The sequence below is a fragment of the Mustelus asterias genome, unplaced genomic scaffold, assembly GCF_964213995.1.
Source record: "Mustelus asterias unplaced genomic scaffold, sMusAst1.hap1.1 HAP1_SCAFFOLD_212, whole genome shotgun sequence".
NCBI classification, from domain to species: domain Eukaryota; kingdom Metazoa; phylum Chordata; class Chondrichthyes; order Carcharhiniformes; family Triakidae; genus Mustelus; species Mustelus asterias.
The window spans coordinates 147,838-167,428 of NW_027590199.1; the positions used below are offsets into that span (position 1 = coordinate 147,838).

The following is a 19,591-nucleotide window of genomic DNA, read 5'->3' on the forward strand; positions in this document are numbered from 1 at the left end:
ACTGATATCGAGAACAAAAGAATTGGAACAAAGTTGCTGTAATTCAGAACTCATGAGCCACCAGCAGATGGCACTCTCTGTCAGTAAGAAGTCTCTGAACACCAGGTTAAAGTCCAACAGGCTTATTTGGCAGCACGAGCTTTCGGAGCGCTGCCCCTTCTTCAGGTGAGTGGGAGTTCTGTTCACAAACAGGGCATATAAAGACACAAACTCAATTTACAAGATAATGGTTGGAATGCGAGTCTTTACAGGTAATCAAGTCATAAAGGTACAGACAATGTGAGTGGAGAGAGCGTTAAGCACAGGTTAAAGAGATGTGTATTGTCTCCAGCCAGGACAGTTAGTGAGATTTTGCAAGTCCAGGCAAGTCGTGGGGGTTACAGATAGTGTGACATGAACCCAACATCCCGGTTGAGGCCGTCCTCATGTGTGCGGAACTTGGCTATCAGTCTCTGCTCAGCGACTCTGCGCTGTCGTGTGTCATGAAGGCCGCCTTGGAGAACGCTTACCCGAAGATCAGAAGCTGAATGCCCATGACCGCTGAAGTGTGAACACCGCTCGATAACCACCAAACAGGAGTGTTCCCTTCCAGTCGGGGAACACTTCAGCCTCTGATCTTCGGGTAAGCGTTCTCCAAGGCGGCCTTCACGACACATGACAACGCAGAATCACTGAGCAGAAACTGATAGCCAAGTCCCGCACACATGAGGACGGCCTCAACCGGGATCTTGGGTTCATGTCACACTATCTGTAACCCCCATGACTTGCCTGGGCTTGCAGAGTCTCACTAACTGTCCTGGCTGGAGACAATACACATCTCTTTAACCTGTGCTTAACCCTCTCTCCACTCACATTGTCTGTACCTTTAAGACTTGATTACCTGTGGAGACTCGCATTCCAACCATTATCTTGTAAATTGAGTTTGTGTCTTTATATGCCCTGTTTGTGAACACAACTCCTCACTCACCTGACGAAGGAGCAGCGCTCCGAAAGCTCGTGCTGCCAAATAAACCTGTTAGACTTTAACCTGGTGTTGTGAGACTTCTTACTGTGCTTACCCCAGTCCAACGCCAGCATCTCCACATCATGACTCTCTATCAGCACAGGTCCCAGAGGGGTTCCAGTCTCCTGAAGTCTGCCTATCACAATCTCAATCAGCTGTGGTTAATGTAGTTATTTGAAGGTTCCATACCGGGTTTGCATATTCCCTGCAGACACTGTACATGGTCCCACAGGTCAGTACAAGTCCTTGGACAGTGATTCGCACATGACACAAACTCTTTTCCTCGGTCTTCACAGAGTTCGCCTGCAAATGAACATCAGTTGGTAAGTATATACTCATTATCACATCAGGTATGCAGCAGTGGTAGCAAAGCAGGAGGAGATAATTCCTCTCAATAACGACACCCCATTTACAAAATCAGCACATGGAGACTCAGGGATATCGTGTTGAGAAGTCCCAGGACAGATGCAGCACGGGGTTAGATACAGAGTAAAGCTCCCTCTACACTGTCCCCATTAAACACTCCCAGGACAGGTACAGCACGGGGTTAGATACAGAGTAAAGCTCCCTCTACACTGTCCCTCATCAAACACTCCCAGGACAGGTACAGGATGGGGTTAGATATAGACTAAAGCTCCCTCTACACTGTCCCCATTAAACACTCCCAGGACAGGTACAGCACGGGGTTAGATACAGAGTAAAGCTCCCTCTACACTGTCCTCCTCAAACACTCCCAGGACAGGTACAGCACAGGGTTAGATACAGAGTAAAGCTCCCACTACACTGTCCCCCATCAAACACTCCCAGGACAGGTACAGCACGGTGTTAGATACAGAGTAAAGTTCCCTCTACACTCCCTGACTCCCACTACACTCCCACTACACTGTCCCCATCAAACACTCCCTGACATTCGGGTCAATTTAGCATGGCCAATCAACACAACCCACTCATCTCTGGACAGTGGAATTTACATAAGAACAGGGATGTCAGAAGTTACAGAGGGACATAGATAGAATGCAAGATTGGGCGGAGAAGTGGCAGATGGACTTCAACCCAGATAAATGCGTAGTGGTCCATTTTGGCAGGTCGAATGGGATGAAGGAGTACAATATAAAGGGAAAGACTCTCAGTACGGTAGAGGATCAGAAGGACCTTGGGGTCCGGGTCCATAGGACTCTAAAATCGGCCCCGCAGGTGGAGGAGGTGGTTAAGAAGGCGTATGGTGTGCTGGCCTTTATCAATCGAGGGATTGAGTTTAGAAGTCCGGGGATAATGATGCAGCTATATAAGACCCTCGTCAGACCCCGCTTGGAGTACTGTGCTCAGTTCTGATCGCCTCATTACAAGAAGGATGTGGAAAAGATTGAAAGGGTGCAGAGGTGATTTACAAGGATGTTGCCTGGATTGAGTGGCATGCCTTATGAGGATAGGCTGAAGGAGCTCGGTCTTTTCTCCTTGGAGAGACGAAGGATGAGAGGAGACCTAATAGAGGTATATAAGATGTTGAGAGGCATAGATCGGGTGGACTCTCAGAGGCTTTTTCCCAGGGTGGAAATGGCTGCTACGAGAGGACACAGGTTTAAGGTGCTGGGGGGTAGGTCCAGGGGAAATGTTCAGGGGAAGTTTTTCACACAGAGGGTGGTGGACGAGTGGAATCGGCTGCCGTCAGTGGTGGTGGAGGCGAACTCAATCGGGTCTTTTAAGAGACTCCTGGATGAGTACATGGGACTTAATAGGATGGAGGGTTATAGGTAGGCCTAAAAGGTAGGGATGTGTTCGGCACAACTTGTGGGGCCGAAGGGCCTGTTTTGTGCTGTAGTTTTCTATGTTTAGCCTAAAGGAGATAGAGTTATGATCGCTATCCCCAAGATGCTCTCCCACTGAGAGATCTGACACCTGTCCAGGTTCATTGGTCAATATCAGATCAAGTACAGCCTCTCCTCTTGCAGGCTTGTACACATGCTGTGTCAGAAAACCCTCCTGAACACACCTAACAAACTCTTCCCCATCCAATCCCCTTACCCGAGGGATATTCCAATCTATGTTTAGGAAATTAAAGTCTCCCATCACAACAACTCTGCTATTACTGCATCTCTCCAGGATCTGTTTCCCAATCTGCTCCTCCACCTCCCTGTTACTATTGGGTGGCCTATAGAAAACACCCAGCAAAGTGACCGGCCCCTTCCCACTCTGAACTTCCACCCACAGAGACTCGGTGGACAATCCCTCCACAGCATACACGTTCTCTGCAGCTGTGACACTATTCCTGATCAGCAGTGCCACTCCACCCCCTCTCTTGCCTCCCTCCCTGTCCTTCCTGAAACATCTGAATCTCGGCACCTGGAGTATCCAGTCCTGTCCCTGAGACATCCAAGTCTCCGTAATGGCCACCACATCATACTTCCAGGCATCGATCCATGCTCTGAGCTCATCCCCTTAAGGTTATGAAAGGCATAGATAGGGTGAATGGTGGGAAGCTTTTTCCCAGGTCGGTGGTGACGTTCACGAGGGGTCATAGGTTCAAGGTGAGTGGGGGGAGGTTTAACACGGATATCAGAAGTACGTATTTGACACAGAGGGTGGTGGGGGCCTGGAATACGCTGCCGGGCAAGGTGGTGGAGGCGGACACACTGGGAATGTTTAAGACTTATCTAGATAGCCATATGAACGGAGTGGGAATGGAGGGATACAAAAGAATGGTCTAGTTTGGACCAGGGAGCGGCGTAGGCTTGGAGGGCTGAAGGGCCTGTTCCTGTGCTGTATTGTTCTTTGTTCTTTGTTAAATCTTTTCTGTACCCTCTCCAAAGCCTCCACATTCTTTTGGTGGTGTGGCAACCAGAACTGAACACTATATTCCAAGTGTGTCCTAACTAAGGTTCTATAAAGAACAAACAAAACAAAGAACAGTACAGCACAGGAAACAGGCCCTTTTGCCCTCCAAGCCTGTGCCACTCATTGGTCCATCTCGACCATTCGTTTGTATCCCTCCATTCCCAGACTGCTCATGTGACTATCCAGGTAAGTCGTAAACGATGTCAGCGTGCCTGCCTCCACCACCCTACTTGGCAGCGCATTCCAGGCCCCCACCACTCTCTGTGTAAAAAAACGTCCCTCTCACATCTGAGTTATACCTTGCCTCTCTCACCTTGAGCCCGTGACCCCTCGTGATCGTCACCTCCGACCTGGGAAAAAGCTTTCCACTGTTCACCCTATCTATACCCTTCATAATTTTGTACACCTCTATTAGGTCTCCCCTCATTCTCCGTCTTTCCAGGGAGAACAAGCCCAGTTTACCCAATCTCTCCTCATAGCTAAGACCCTCCATACCAGGCAACATCCTGGTAAACCTTCTCTGCACTCTCTCTAACGGCTCCACGTCCTTCTGGTAGTGCGGCGACCAGAACTGGATGCAGTACTCCAAATGTGGCCTAACCAGCATTATATACAGCTGCAACATCAGACTCCAGCTTTTATACTCTATACCCTGTCCTATAAAGGCAAGCATACCATATGCCTTCTTCACCACCCTCTCCACCTGTGCTGCCACCTTCAAGGATTTGTGGACTTGCACACCTAGGTCCCTCTGTGTTTCTATACTCCTGATGACTCTGCCATTTATTGTATAACTCCTCCCTACATTATTTCTTCCAAAATGCATCACTTCGCATTTATCCGGATTAAACTCCATCTGCCACCTCTCCGCCCAATTTTCCAGCCTATCTATATCCTGCTGTATTGTACGACAATGCTCTTCGCTATCCGCAATTCCAGCCATCTTCGTGTCATCCGCAAACTTGTTGATAACACCAGTTACACTTTCTTCCAAATCATTTATATATATCACAAATAGCAGAGGTCCCAGTACAGAGCCCTGCGGAACACCACTGGTCACAGACCTCCAGCCGGAAAAAGACCCTTCGACTGTTACCCTCTGTCTCCTGTGGCCAAGCCAGTTTTCTACCCATCTAGCCACCTCTCCTTGTATCCCATGAGCCTTAACCTTCTTAATCATCCTGCCATGTGGGACTTTGTCAAATGCCTTACTGAAATCCATACAGACATCCACGGCCCTTCCTTTGTCAACCGTTTTTGTCACTTCCTCAAAAAACTCCATCAAATTTGTAAGGCACGACCTCCCTTTTACAAAACCATGCTGTCTGTCACTGATGAGATTGTTCCGTTCTAAATGCACATACATCCTGTCTCTAAGAATCCTCTCCAACAACTTCCCTACCACAGACGTCAAGCTCACTGGCCTATAATTTCCTGGGTTATCCCTGCTACCCTTCTTAAATAACGGTACCACATTCACTATCCTCCAATCCTCAGGGACCTCACCTGTGAGCAATGAAGTTGCAACATGACTTGCCAATTTTTAAACTCAATGCCCCGGCCAATGAAGACAAGCATGTCATATGCCTTCTTGACTACCTTCTCCACCTGCGTTGCCACTTTCAGTGACCTGTGTACCTGTACACCCAGATCCCTCTGCGTATCAATACTCTTCAGGGTTCTGCCATTGACTGTATAAATTTACTGTATACTTCCTGAAAAGTCAATGCAAGCCGAATCTTTGAATATTCTTCAGGCAGAGCTAGATTCTTGATTAATGAGGGGGGGTGAAAGGTTATCAGGGGTGGAAGGTTATCGGGGATGAAAGGTTATCGGGGGTAGGAACCTTTCAGGGGCGTCTTGACAAATACATGAATAGGATGGGAATAGAAGGATATGGTCCCTGGAAGGGTAGGGGGGTTTAGTTCAGTTGGGCAGCATGGTCGGTGCAGGCTTAGAGCGCCGAAGGGCCTGTTCCTGTGCTGTAATTTTCTTTGTTCTTTGAATGTGCAGTTGATGCTATAATCAGACCAGCCATGATCTTTTTGAATGGCAGAGCAGGTTGGAGGGGCCAAGTGGCCTCCTCCTAATTTGTTTGTTCATTTGTGGAATCTTTCCATTTTGAACAAAGAACAAAGAAAATTACAGCAGAGGAACAGGTCCTTCGGCCCTTCAAGCCTGCATCGACCATGCTGCCCGACTGAACGAAAACCCCCTACCCTTCCGGGGACCATATCCCTCTATTCCCATCCTATTCATGTATTTGTCAAGACGCCCCTTAAAAGTCGCTATTGTATCTGCTTCCAGTACCTCCCCCAACAGCGGGTTCCAGGCACCCACCACCCTCTGTATAAAATATCTGCCTCGTACATCTCCTTTAAACCTTGCTCCTCACACCTTAAACCTGTGCCCCCCTGGTAATTGACTCTTCCACCCTGGAAAAGAAACCCAGGGTGGAAGAACCTGTTTTTCCCCCTTTTCCATCATTCTGGAACAACCGATATCCAGGAATGTTAAATACTTGGTCTTGCTTTAGACATATCATAATCCTGGTGATAACTTGTGCAGCCGACCAACCCTTTACTTACACCGCAGTCACTGATGTGCATAAATGTCAGAATACTCAATAATTTACTATTTATTCTCAAGTCCAGCACCTGGGCACATGGCAGTGTTGCAGCTTTCTGATTGGAACCTGGGTCCTTTGCATCTCACAATGTCCTGTAGATGGGGAAGAGTTCGTTCTCTAATGCGAAAGCCACCACTACAGGGCTCGCGGCACGGACTCCACACACCCCACACGCTCCAGGAACAGTCATCTGGAAGAAAGAGAGGTAGAACATATTCACACCTGATGGAAGATGTCAGGAAACAAAGGGATACTGTAAGCAGCAAAGTAAGAAAATAATTCAAATAATCTTCTGAGGGACCAGGGAGAGTAAATGAGGCAATTTCCTTTGTTTTGTTGAAAAGTGTAGTAACGGGACTGACACATTGAAAAGCAAGGGTCAAGTCAGACAGATAATTGGTGCAACTCCAAGTGCAAAAGCCCAGAGCTATCGGGAATGCGGAATCGGGAATGCTGAATCGGGAATGGTGAAAAACCACGGGAAGAAAGGAGAAAATACAGGATTATTTTGAGTGGGATGAGAGTTTGGAGATGTCAATCAGATAGAGATATCTGGATCGGGGGAAACAGTAAAGAAACTCATTAATCTTCATGAAAGCATCATTTTGAAAAGAAAGTAAACTTTTTAATCAGAACATACTTCAATTCAGACAATAAAAGATTTATTCCAAAATCTAACTTTTTAAAATTTATTTTATGGGATGTGGGTGTCGCTTGCTCGCCCCAGCATTTATTGCCCATCCCTCATTGCCCTCCGTTTCAGAGTCAACCACATTGCTGTGGCTCTGGAGTCACTTGTAGGCCAGACTGGGTAAAGGACGGCAGATTTCCTTCTCTAAAGTATCTTGGTGAACCAGATGGGTTTTTACAACAAAACAAAGAACAAAGAAAATTACAGCACAGGAACAGGCCCTTCGGCCCTCCAAGCCTGCACCGACCACACTGCCTGACTGAAATAAAGCCCCCTACCCTCCCAGGGACCATATCCCTCTATTCCCATCCTATTCATGTATTTGTCAAGATGCCCCTTAAAAGTCACTATTGTATCTGCTTCCACTACCTCTCCCGGCAGCGAGTTCCAGACATCCACCACCCTCTGTGTAAAAAACATGCCTTGTACATCTCCTTTAAAGCTTGCCCCTCTCACCTTAAACCTGTGCCCCCAAGTAATTGACTGTTCCACTCTGTGAAAAAGCTTCTGACTATCCACTCTGTCCATGCCCCTCAATCGACATTGGTTTCATGGCCATCATTACACTTTTAATTCCAGATTCTTACTGAATTCAAAGTTCACCATCTGCCATGGTGGGATTCATAAGAACGTAAGAACTAGGAGCAGGAGTAGGCCATTTGGCCCCTCGAGCGCCTGCTCCGCCATTCAATAAGATCATGGCTGATCTTTTCGTTCACTCAGCTCCACTTACCCGCCCGCTCACCATAACCCTTAATTCCTTTACTGTTCAAAAATTTATCTATCCTTGCCTTAAAAACATTCAATGAGGTAGCCTCAACTGCTTCACTGGGCAGGGAATTCCACAGATTCACAACCCTTTGGGTGAAGAAGATCCTCCTCAACTCAGTCCTAAATCTGCTTTCCCTTATTTTGAGGCTATGCCCCCTAGTTCTAGTTTCACCCGCCAGTGGAAACAACTTCCCTGCTTCTACCTTATCTATTCCCTTCATAATCTTATATGTTTCTATAAGATCTCCCCTCATTCTTCTGAATTCCAATAAGTATAGGCCCAGTCTACTCAGTCTCTCCTCATAAGCCAACCCTCTCAACTCCGGAATCAACCAAGTGAATCTTCTCTGCACCCCCTCCAGTGCCAATATATCCTTTCTCAAGTAAGGAGACCAAAACTGTACACAGTACTCCAGGTGTGGCCTCACCAGCACCTTATACAGCTGCAACATAATCTCGCTGTTTTTAAACTCCATCCCTCTCACAATGAAGGACAAAATTCCATTTGCCTTCTTAATTACCTGCTGCTCCTGCAAATCAACTCTGTGAGATTCCTGCACAAGGACACCCAGATCCCTCTGCACAGCAGCATGCTGCAATTTTTTACCATTTACCACTGGACGCAGGTGAGGTCCCAGAAGATTGAAGGATAGCTAATGTGGTTCCGTTATTTAAGAAGGGTAGGAAGGATAACCCGGGTAATTATAGGCCGGTGAGCTTGACGTCCGTGGTGGGCAAGTTGTTGGAGAAGATTCTTAGAGATAGGATGTATGCGCATTTAGAAAGGACTATTTCCTCGGGTGGATGGAGCTATTACAAGGGGGCATAACTATAGGGTTCGTGGTGGGAGATACAGGAAGGATATCAGAGGTAGGTTCTTTACGCAGAGAGTGGTTGGGGTGTGGAATGGACTGCCTGCAGTGATAGTGGAGTCAAACACTTTAGGAACATTTAAGCGGTTATTGGATCGGCACATGGAGCACACCAGGATGATAGGGAGTGGGATAGCTTGATCTTGGTTTCAGATAAAGCTCGGCACAACATCGTGGGCCGAAGGGCCTGTTCTGTGCTGTACTGTTCTATGTTCTATAAACTCATTAACAATAGTCAGCATGGTTTTGTGAGAGGGAGGTCATGCCTCACTAACCTGGTGGAGTTTTTTGAAGAAGTGACCAGATTGGTTGACGAGGGAAGGGCCGTGGATGTCGTCTATATGGACTTTAGTAAAGCGTTTGACAAAGTCCCTCATGGTAGGCTGGTGAAAAAGGTTGGATCTCATGGGATAAAGGGGGAGGTGGCTAGATGGGTGGAGAACTGGCTTGGTCACAGAAGACAGAGGGTGGTAGTGGAAGGGTCTTTTTCCGACTGGAGGCCTGTGACTAGTGGTGTTCCGCAGGGCTCTGTATTGGGACCTCTGCTGTTTGTGATTTATAGAAATGATCTGGAAGAAGGTGTAACTGGGGTGATCAGTAAGTTTGCGGACAACACAAAATTGGCAGGACTTGCAGATAGTGAGGAGCATTGTCAGAAGCTACAGAAGGATATAGATAGGCTGGAAATTTGGGCAAAGAAATGGCAGATGGAGTTCAATCCTGATGAATGCGAAGTGATGCATTTTGGTAGAAATAATGTAGGGAAGAGCTATACGATAAATGGCAGAAACATAAAGGGTGTAGATACGCAGAGGGACCTGGGTGTGCAAGTCCACGGATCCTTGAAGGTGACGTCACAGGTGGAGAAGCTGGTGAAGAAGGCATATGGCATGCTTGCCTTTATAGGACGGGGCATAGAGTATAAAAGTTGGGGTCTGATGTTGCAGATGTATAGAACGTTGGTTCGGCCGCATTTGGAATACTGCGTCCAGTTCTGGTCGCCACACTACCAGAAGGACGTGGAGGCTTTGGAGAGAGTACAGAGGAGGTTTACCAGGATGTTGCCTGGTATGGAGGGGCTTAGTTATGAGGAGAGATTGGGTAAACTGGGGTTGTTCTCCCTGGAAAGACGGAGGATGAGCGGAGACTTAATAGAGGTGTATAAAATTACGAAAGGCATAGATAGGGTGAACGGTGGGAAGCTTTTCCCCAGGTCGGTGGTGACGTTCACGAGGGGTCATAGGTTCAAGGTGAAGGGGGGGAGGTTTAACACAGATATCAGAAGGACATATGATACACAGAGGGTGGTGGGGGCCTGGAATGCGCTGCCAGGCAAGGTGGTGGAGGCGGACACACTGGGGACGTTTCAGACTTATCTAGACAGCCACATGAACGGAGTGGGAATGGAGGGATACAAAAGAATGGTCTCGTTTGGACCAGGGAGCGGCACGGGCTTGGAGGGCCGAAGGGCCTGTTCCCGTGCTGTATTGTTCTTTGTTCTTTGTTGTTCTTAAATAACAGTCCATTTTGCTGCTATTCCTATCAAAATGGATGACCTGACATTTACCAACCTTGTACTCCATCTGCCAGACCCTCGCCCCCTCACTTAGACTATCTATATCCCTTTGCAGACTTTCAGCGTCCTCTGCACACTTTGCTCTTCTTCCTATCTTAGTATCATCTGCGATTCGAACCGGATTCCCAGAGAATCATAGAATCCTACAGTACAGAAGGTGGCCATTCGGCTCATTGAGTCTGCACCGACCACAATCCCACCCAGGCCCTATCCTCATAATCTCACTTGTCTACCCTACAAATCTCCCCCACACTGAGGGGCTATTTAGCATGACCAATCAATCTAACCTGCACATCTTTGGAGTGTGGGTGGAAACCAGAGCACCCGGAGGAAACCCACACAGACACGGGGAGAATGGGCAAACTCCACACAGATAGTGACCCAAGCTGGAATTGAACCCGGGTCCCTGGCGCTGTGAGGCAGCAGTACTAATCACTGTGCCACCGTGCTGCCCCAGAGCATTACCCCGGGTATCTGGATTCTAGCCGAGTAACAATGCCACTGCGCTCTTACCTCCCCTAATTGTATCAATATTCAGTTTGACCAAAGTTGAGAAAGAGCATTGTTACTCTGAGCCACATTATTGACGTCAGCCTCTTTATATGGTTCTGGCTACCAGGTCCACTCACTCAGCACAGTGGTTAGCACTGTGGATAGCTAATGTGGTCCCGTTATTTAAGAAGGGCAGGAAGGATAACCCGGGTAATTGTAGGCCGGTGAGCTTGACGTCCGTGGTGGGGAAGTTGTTGGAGAAGATTCTTAGAGATAGGATGTATGCGCATTTAGAAAGGAATGAACTCATTAACGATAGTCAGCATGATTTTGTGAGAGGGAGGTCATGCCTCACTAACCTGGTGGAGTTTTTTGAAGAAGTGACCAGAATGGTTGACGAGGGAAAGGCCGTGGATGTCGTCTATATGGACTTTAGTAAAGCGTTTGACAAAGTCCCTCATGGTGAAAAAGGTTGGATTTCATGGGATAAAGGGGGAGGTGGCTAGATGGGTGGAGAACTGGCTTGGTCACAGAAGACAGAGGGTGGTAGTGGAAGGGTCTTTTTCCGGCTGGAGGCCTGTGACTAGTGGTGTTCACAGTAAGAAGTTTAACAACACCAGGTTAAAGTCCAACAGGTTTATTTGGTAGCAAAAGCCACACAAGCTTTCGGAGCTCTAAGCCCCTTCTTCAGGTGAGTGGGAATTCTGTTCACAAACAGAGCTTATAAAGACACAGACTCAATTTACATGAATAATGGTTGGAATGCGAATACTTACAACTCATCAAGTGTTTCAGAAACAAAACAATGTGAATGGAGAGAGCATCAAGACAGGCTAAAAAGATGTGTATTGTCTCCAGACAAGACAGCCAGTGAAACTCTGCAGGTCCACGCAACTGTGGGAGTTACAAATAGTGTGACATGAACCCAATATCCCGGTTGAGGCCGTCCTCGTGTGTGCGGAACTTGGCTATCAGTTTCTGCTCAGCGACTCTGCGCCGTCGTGTGTCGCGAAGGCCGCCTTGGAGAACGCTTACCCGAATATCAGAGGCCGAATGCCCGTGACCGCTGAAGTGCTCCCCAACAGGAAGAGAACAGTCTTGCCTGGTGATTGTCGAGCGGTGTTCATTCATCCGTTGTCGCAGCGTCTGCATAGTTTCCCCAATGTACCATGCCTCGGGACATCCTTTCCTGCAGCGTATCAGGTAGACAACGTTGGCCGAATTGCAAGAGTATGTACCGTGTACCTGGTGGATGGTGTTCTCACGTGAGATGATGGCATCTGTGTCGATGATCCGGCACGTCTTGCAGAGGTTGCTGTGGCAGGGTTGTGTGGTGTCATGGTCACTGTTCTCCTGAAGGCTGGGTAGTTTGCTGCGGACAATGGTCTGTTTGAGGTTGTGCGGTTGTTTGAAGGCAAGAAGTGGGGGTGTGGGGATGGCCTTGGCGAGATGTTCGTCTTCATCAATGACATGTTGAAAGCTCCGGAGGAGATGCCGTAGCTTCTCCGCTCCGGGGAAGTACTGGACAACGAAGGGTACTCTGTCCACCGTGTCCCGTGTTTGTCTTCTGAGGAGGTCGGTGCGGTTTTTCGCTGTGGCGCGTTGTAACTGTTGATCAATGAGTCGAGCGCCATATCCTGTTCTTATGAGGGCATCTTTCAGCGTCTGGAGGTGTCTGTTGCGATCCTCCTCATCCGAGCAGATCCTGTGTATTCGGAGGGCTTGTCCATTGGGGATGGCTTCTTTAACGTGTTTAGGGTGGAAGCTGGAGAAGTGGAGCATCGTGAGGTTATCCGTGGGCTTGCGGTACAGTGAGGTGCTGAGGTGACCGTCCTTAATGGAGATGCGTGTGTCCAAGAATGCAACCGATTCCGGAGAGTAGTCTATGGTGAGCCTGATGGTGGGATGGAACTTGTTGATGTCATCATAGAGTTGTTTCGGTGAATGTTCACCATGAGTCCAAAGGAAGAAAATGTCATCGATGTATCTAGTGTATAGCATCGGTTGAAGGTCCCGTGCGGTGAAGAAGTCTTGTTCGAACCTGTGCATGAAGATGTTGGCATATTGAGGTGCGCATTTGGTCCCCATGGCTGTTCCGTGTGTCTGGATGAAGAACTGGTTGTTGACCATGACACCGCACAACACAGTTTTTTTTTTTTTAACTGGTCGGTGCAACATCGTGGGCCGAAGGGCCTGTTCTGCGCTGTAATGTTCTATGTTCTAACCCTGCCACAGCAACCTCTGCAAGACGTGCCGGATCATCGACACAGATGCCATCATCTCACGTGAGAACACCATCCACCAGGTACACGGTACATACTCTTGCAATTCGGCCAACGTTGTCTACCTGATACGCTGCAAGAAAGGATGTCCCGAGGCATGGTACATTGGGGAAACTATGCAGACGCTGCGACAACGGAAGAATGAACACCGCTCGACAATCACCAGGCAAGACTGTTCTCTTCCTGTTGGGGAGCACTTCAGCGGTCACGGGCATTCGGCCTCTGATATTCGGGTAAGCGTTCTCCAAGGCGGTCTTCGCGACACACGACAGCGCAGAGTCGCTGAGCAGAAACTGATAGCCAAGTTCCGCACACACGAGGACGGCCTCAACCGGGATATTGGGTTCATGTCACACTATTTGTAACTCCCACAGTTGCGTGGACCTGCAGAGTTTCACTGGCTGTCTTGTCTGGAGACAATACACATCTTTTTAGCCTGTCTTGATGCTCTCTCCATTCACATTGTTTTGTTTCTTAAAGACTTGATTAGTTGTAAGTATTCGCATTCCAACCATTATTCATGTAAATTGAGTCTGTGTCTTTATAAGCTCTGTTTGTGAACAGAATTCCCACTCACCTGAAGAAGGGGCTTAGAGCTCCGAAAGCTTGTGTGGCTTTTGCTACCAAATAAACCTGTTGGACTTTAACCTAGTGTTGTTAAACTTCTTACTGTGTTTACCCCAGTACAACGCCGGCATCTCCACATCATGACTAGTGGTGTTCCACAGGGCTCCGGATTGGGACCTCTGCTGTTTGTGATAACTGGGGTGATCAGTAAGTTTGCGGACAACACAAAATTGGCAGGACTTGCAGATAGTGAGGAGCATTGTCAGAGGCTACAGAAGGATATAGATAGGCTGGAAATTTGGGCAAAGAAATGGCAGATGGAGTTCAATCCTGATAAATGCGAAGTGATGCATTTTGGTAGAAATAATGTAGGGAAGAGCTATACGATAAATGGCAGAAACATAAAGGGTGTAGATACGCAGAGGGACCTGGGTGTGCAAGTCCACGGATCCTTGAAGGTGACGTCACAGGTGGAGAAGCTGGTGAAGAAGGCATATGGCATGCTTGCCTTTATAGGACGGGGCATAGAGTATAAAAGTTGGGGTCTGATGTTGCAGATGTATAGAACGTTGGTTCGGCCGCATTTGGAATACTGCGTCCAGTTCTGGTCGCCACACTACCAGAAGGACGTGGAGGCTTTGGAGAGAGTACAGAGGAGGTTTACCAGGATGTTGCTTGGTATGGAGGGGCTTAGTTATGAGGAGAGATTAGGTAAACTGGGGTTGTTCTCCCTGGAAAGACGGAGGATGAGCGGAGACTTAATAGAGGTGTATAAAATTACGAAAGGCATAGATAGGGTGAACGGTGGGAAGCTTTTCCCCAGGTCGGTGGTGACGTTCACGAGGGGTCATAGGTTCAAGGTGAAGGGGGGGAGGTTTAACACAGATATCAGAAGGACATATGTTACACAGAGGGTGGTGGGGGCCTGGAATGCGCTGCCAGGCAAGGTGGTGGAGGCGGACACACTGGGAACGTTTAAGACTTATCTAGACAGCCACATGAACAGAGTGGGAATGGAGGGATACAAAAGAATGGTCTAGTTTGGACCAGGGAGCGGCACGGGCTTGGAGGGCCGAAGGGCCTGTTCCTGTGCTGTATTGTTCTTTGTTCTTTGTTGTTCTTAAATAACAGTCCAATTTGCTGCTATTCCTATCAAAATGGATGACCTGACATTTACCAACCTTGTACTCCATCTGCCAGACCCTCGCCCCCTCACTTAGACTATCTATATCCCTTTGCAGACTTTCAGCGTCCTCTGCACACTTTGCTCTTCTTCCTATCTTAGTATCATCTGCGATTCGAACCGGATTCCCAGAGAATCATAGAATCCTACAGTACAGAAGGTGGCCATTCGGCTCATTGAGTCTGCACCGACCACAATCCCACCCAGGCCCTATCCTCATAATCTCACTTGTCTACCCTACAAATCTCCCCCACACTGAGGGGCTATTTAGCATGACCAATCAATCTAACCTGCACATCTTTGGAGTGTGGGTGGAAACCAGAGCACCCGGAGGAAACCCACACAGACACGGGGAGAATGGGCAAACTCCACACAGATAGTGACCCAAGCTGGAATTGAACCCGGGTCCCTGGCGCTGTGAGGCAGCAGTACTAATCACTGTGCCACCGTGCTGCCCCAGAGCATTACCCCGGGTATCTGGATTCTAGCCGAGTAACAATGCCACTGCGCTCTTACCTCCCCTAATTGTATCAATATTCAGTTTGACCAAAGTTGAGAAAGAGCATTGTTACTCTGAGCCACATTATTGACGTCAGCCTCTTTATATGGTTCTGGCTACCAGGTCCACTCACTCAGCACAGTGGTTAGCACTGTGGATAGCTAATGTGGTCCCGTTATTTAAGAAGGGCAGGAAGGATAACCCGGGTAATTGTAGGCCGGTGAGCTTGACGTCCGTGGTGGGGAAGTTGTTGGAGAAGATTCTTAGAGATAGGATGTATGCGCATTTAGAAAGGAATGAACTCATTAACGACAGTCAGCATGGTTTTGTGAGAGGGAGGTCATGCCTCACTAACCTGGTGGAGTTTTTTGAAGAAGTGACCAGAATGGTTGACGAGGGAAAGGCCGTGGATGTCGTCTATATGGACTTTAGTAAAGCGTTTGACAAAGTCCCTCATGGTAGGCTGGTGAAAAAGGTTGGATTTCATGGGATAAAGGGGGAGGTGGCTAGATGGGTGGAGAACTGGCTTGGTCACAGAAGACAGAGGGTGGTAGTGGAAGGGTCTTTTTCTGGCTGGAGGCCTGTGACTAGTGGTGTTCCACAGGGCTCCGTATTGGGACCTCTGCTGTTTGTGATTTATATAAATGATCTGGAAGAAGGTGTAACTAACAAAGAACAAAGAACAGTACAGCACAGGAAACAGGCCCTTCGGCCCTCCAAGCCTGTGCCGCTCCTTGGTCCAACTAGACCAATCGTTTGTATCCCTCCATTCCCAGGCTGCTCATGTGACTATCCAGGTAAGTCTTAAACGATGTCAGCGTGCCTGCCTCCACCACCCTACTTGGCAGCGCATTCCAGGCCCCCACCACCCTCTGTGTAAAAAAACGTCCCTCTGATGTCGGAGTTATACTTCGCCCCTCTCAGCTTGAGCCCGTGACCCCTCGTGATTGTCACCTCCGACCTGGGAAAAAGCTTCCCACTGTTCACCCTATCTATACCCTTCATAATCTTGTATACCTCTATTAGATCTCCCCTCATTCTCCGTCTTTCCAAGGAGAACAACCCCAGTCTACCCAATCTCTCCTCATAGCTAAGACCCTCCATACCAGGCAACATCCTGGTAAACCTTCTCTGCACTCTCTCCAATGCCTCCACGTCCTTCTGGTAGTGCGGCGACCAGAACTGGACGCAGTACTCCAAATGTGGCCTAACCAGCGTTCTATACAGCTGCATCATCAGACTCCAGCTTTTATACTCTATACCCCGTCCTATAAAGGCAAGCATACCATATGCCTTCTTCACCACCTTCTCCACCTGTGTTGCCACCTTCAAGGATTTGTGGACTTGCACACCTAGGTCCCTCTGTGTTTCTATACTCCTGATGACTCTGCCATTTATTGTATAACTCCTCCCTACATTATTTCTTCCAAAATGCATCACTTCGCATTTATCCGGATTAAATTCCATCTGCCACCTCTCCGCCCAATTTTCCAGCCTATCTATATCCTGCTGTATTGCCCGACAATGCTCTTCGCTATCCGCAATTCCAGCCATCTTCGTGTCATCCGCAAACTTGCTGATTACACCAGTTACACCTTCTTCCAAATCATTTATATATATCACAAATAGCAGAGGTCCTAGTACAGAGTCCTGCGGAACACCACTGGTCACAGACCTCCAGCCGGAAAAAGACCCTTCGACCACTACCCTCTGTCTCCTATGGCCAAGCCAGTTCTCCACCCATCGAGCCACTTCTCCTTGTATCCCATGAGCCTTAACCTTCTTAACCAACCTGCCATGTGGGACTTTGTCAAATGCCTTACTGAAACTGGGGTGATCAGTAAGTTTGCGGACAACACAAAATTGGCAGGACTTGCAGATAGTGAGGAGCATTGTCAGAAGCTACAGAAGGATATAGATAGGCTGGAAATTTGGGCAAAGAAATGGCAGATGGAGTTCAATCCTGATAAATGCGAAGTGATGCATTTTGGTAGAAATAATGTAGGGAGGAGCTATACGATAAATGGCAGAAACATAAAGGGTGTAGATACGCAGAGGGACCTGGGTGTGCAAGTCCACGGATCCTTGAAGGTGACGTCAGGTTTAAGGTGCTGGGGGGTAGGTACAGAGGAGATGTCAGGGGTAAGTTTTTCACTCAGAGGGTGGTGGGTGAGTGGAATCGGCTGACGTCGGTGGTGGTGGAGGCAAACTCGTTGGGGTCTTTTAAGAGACTTCTGGATGACTACATGGGATTTAATGGGATTGAGGGCTATAGATAGGCCTAGAGGTAGGGATATGATCAGCGCAACTTGTGGGCCGAAGGGCCTGTTTGTGCTGTGGCTTTCTATGTTCTATGTTCTATGTCACAGGTGGAGAAGGTGGTGAAGAAGGCATATGGCATGCTTGCCTTTATAGGACGGGGCATAGAGTATAAAAGTTGGGGTCTGATGTTGCAGATGTATAGAACGTTGGTTCGGCCGCATTTGGAATACTGCGTCCAGTTCTGGTCGCCACACTACCAGAAGGACGTGGAGGCTTTGGAGAGAGTACAGAGGAGGTTTACCAGGATGTTGCTTGGTATGGAGGGGCTTAGTTATGAGGAGAGATTGGGTAAACTGGGGTTGTACTCCCTGGAAAGACGGAGGATGAGGGGAGACTTAATAACGGTGTATAAAATTATGAAAGGCATAGATAGGGTGAACGGTGGGAAGCTTTTCCCCAGGTCGGTGGTGACGTTCACGAGGGGTCATAGGTTCAAGGTGAAGGGGGGGGAGGTTTAACACAGATATCAGAAGGACATATTTTACACAGAGGGTGGTGGGGGCCTGGAATGCGCTGCCAGGCAAGGTGGTGGAGGCGGACACACTGGGAACGTTTAAGACTTATCTAGTAAGATACTTTCTTGCTGGTAATGGCTTCAGGGATGGCAGTTCAGGCAGTATGCTGCATCTCCTGTGGGATGTATGTGGTGAGGAAATCCAGTAGTGTTTCAGGAGATTTTAGTTGTAAGAAGTGCATTAGATTGCAGCTTCTGGAGGAGCGTGTAAAGGAGCTGGAGGGGGAGGTAGAGGAACTCCGCATAATTCGGGAGGCGGAGGTGGAAGTTGATAGGAGTTATAGAGAAATAGTAACTCCTAGAAATGAGGCTTGGGTCAATGCCAGGAGGAGGGGTAAGAAGCAATCGGGAAGACAATCCCCTGGGGCGGTTCCCCTCCATAATAGGTTTTCGGTGCTGGAGGCTACAGTTGAGGAGGAATCAACTGAGCATAGAGAGCAGATCTCTGGGGGTGAGCCGAGTGAGAAAGCTCAGGTGGTTAGGGGCTGTAAAAGACTGGGCCTTGTGATTGGGGACTCCACAATTAAGGGGACAGATAGGAGGGTCGGAACTAAAGGTAGGGACTCAGGGTTGGTGTGTTGCCTACCAGGGGCTGGGGTCCGGGATGTGTCTGACAGGGTATTCAGGACTCTTAGGGGGGAGGGAGATAAACCACAAGTTATTGTACATGTGGGGACACACGACATAGGGAGGATAGGGGAAGGGGATATTAGGCAGGGATTTATGGAGTTGGGGTGGAAACTAAAGGCCAAGACTGACAGAGTGGTTATCTCTGGACTCTTGCCTGTACCACGGGATAGTTTAGAGAGGAATAGGGAGAGGGAAGGTTTGAATTCATGGCTGAGGGGATGGTGCAGGAGGGAGGGGTTCAGGTACTTAAGCAATTGGGGCTCGTACTGGGGAAGGTGTGACCTCTATGAGAAGGATGGTCTACACCTTAATCAGAAGGGGACCAATATCCTGGGGGGTAAATTTGCTAAGGCCATGCAGGGAGGTTTAAACTGATTCGGGGGGGGGGAGGGATCCTGAGTAGTGGGGCTGAAAGTGAGGGATGCATGGATGGGGACTGCAATGCACGGCATTGCAGAGGTGGGGTGGAGCAGGGTTTGAAATGTGTATACTTCAATGCCAGGAGTATTCGCAATAAAGTGGGTGAACTTGCAGCGTGGATCAGTACCTGGGACTTCGATGTTGTGGCTATTTCAGAGACATGGATAGAGCAGGGGCAGGAATGGATGCTGCAGGTCCCGGGGTTCAAATGTTTTAGTCGAAGTAGGGAAGGAGGTAGAAGAGGGGGAGGGGTAGCATTATTGGTCAGAGATTGTATCACAGTGTCAGAGAGGAGGTTTGATGAGGAC

General features: G+C 48.4%; 2 protein-coding genes across 2 annotated transcripts in view; both read right to left on the reverse strand.

Moving 5' to 3' along the window:
* Positions 1-6,649, reverse strand: part of LOC144485730 (SCO-spondin-like) — a 118,844-nt gene extending 112,195 nt beyond the window's left edge. The window contains exons 1-2 of the mRNA XM_078203822.1: positions 6,493-6,649; positions 1,193-1,306 (exon numbers count right to left, since the gene is read on the reverse strand). Coding sequence (XP_078059948.1) covers positions 1,193-1,306; positions 6,493-6,502 — 124 coding nt within the window. The 5' untranslated portion in view covers positions 6,503-6,649. The remainder of the gene's footprint in view (positions 1-1,192; positions 1,307-6,492) is intronic.
* Positions 6,547-19,591, reverse strand: part of LOC144485729 (SCO-spondin-like) — a 449,590-nt gene continuing 436,545 nt past the window's right edge. The window contains exon 33 of the mRNA XM_078203820.1: positions 6,547-6,686. Coding sequence (XP_078059946.1) covers positions 6,547-6,686 — 140 coding nt within the window. The remainder of the gene's footprint in view (positions 6,687-19,591) is intronic.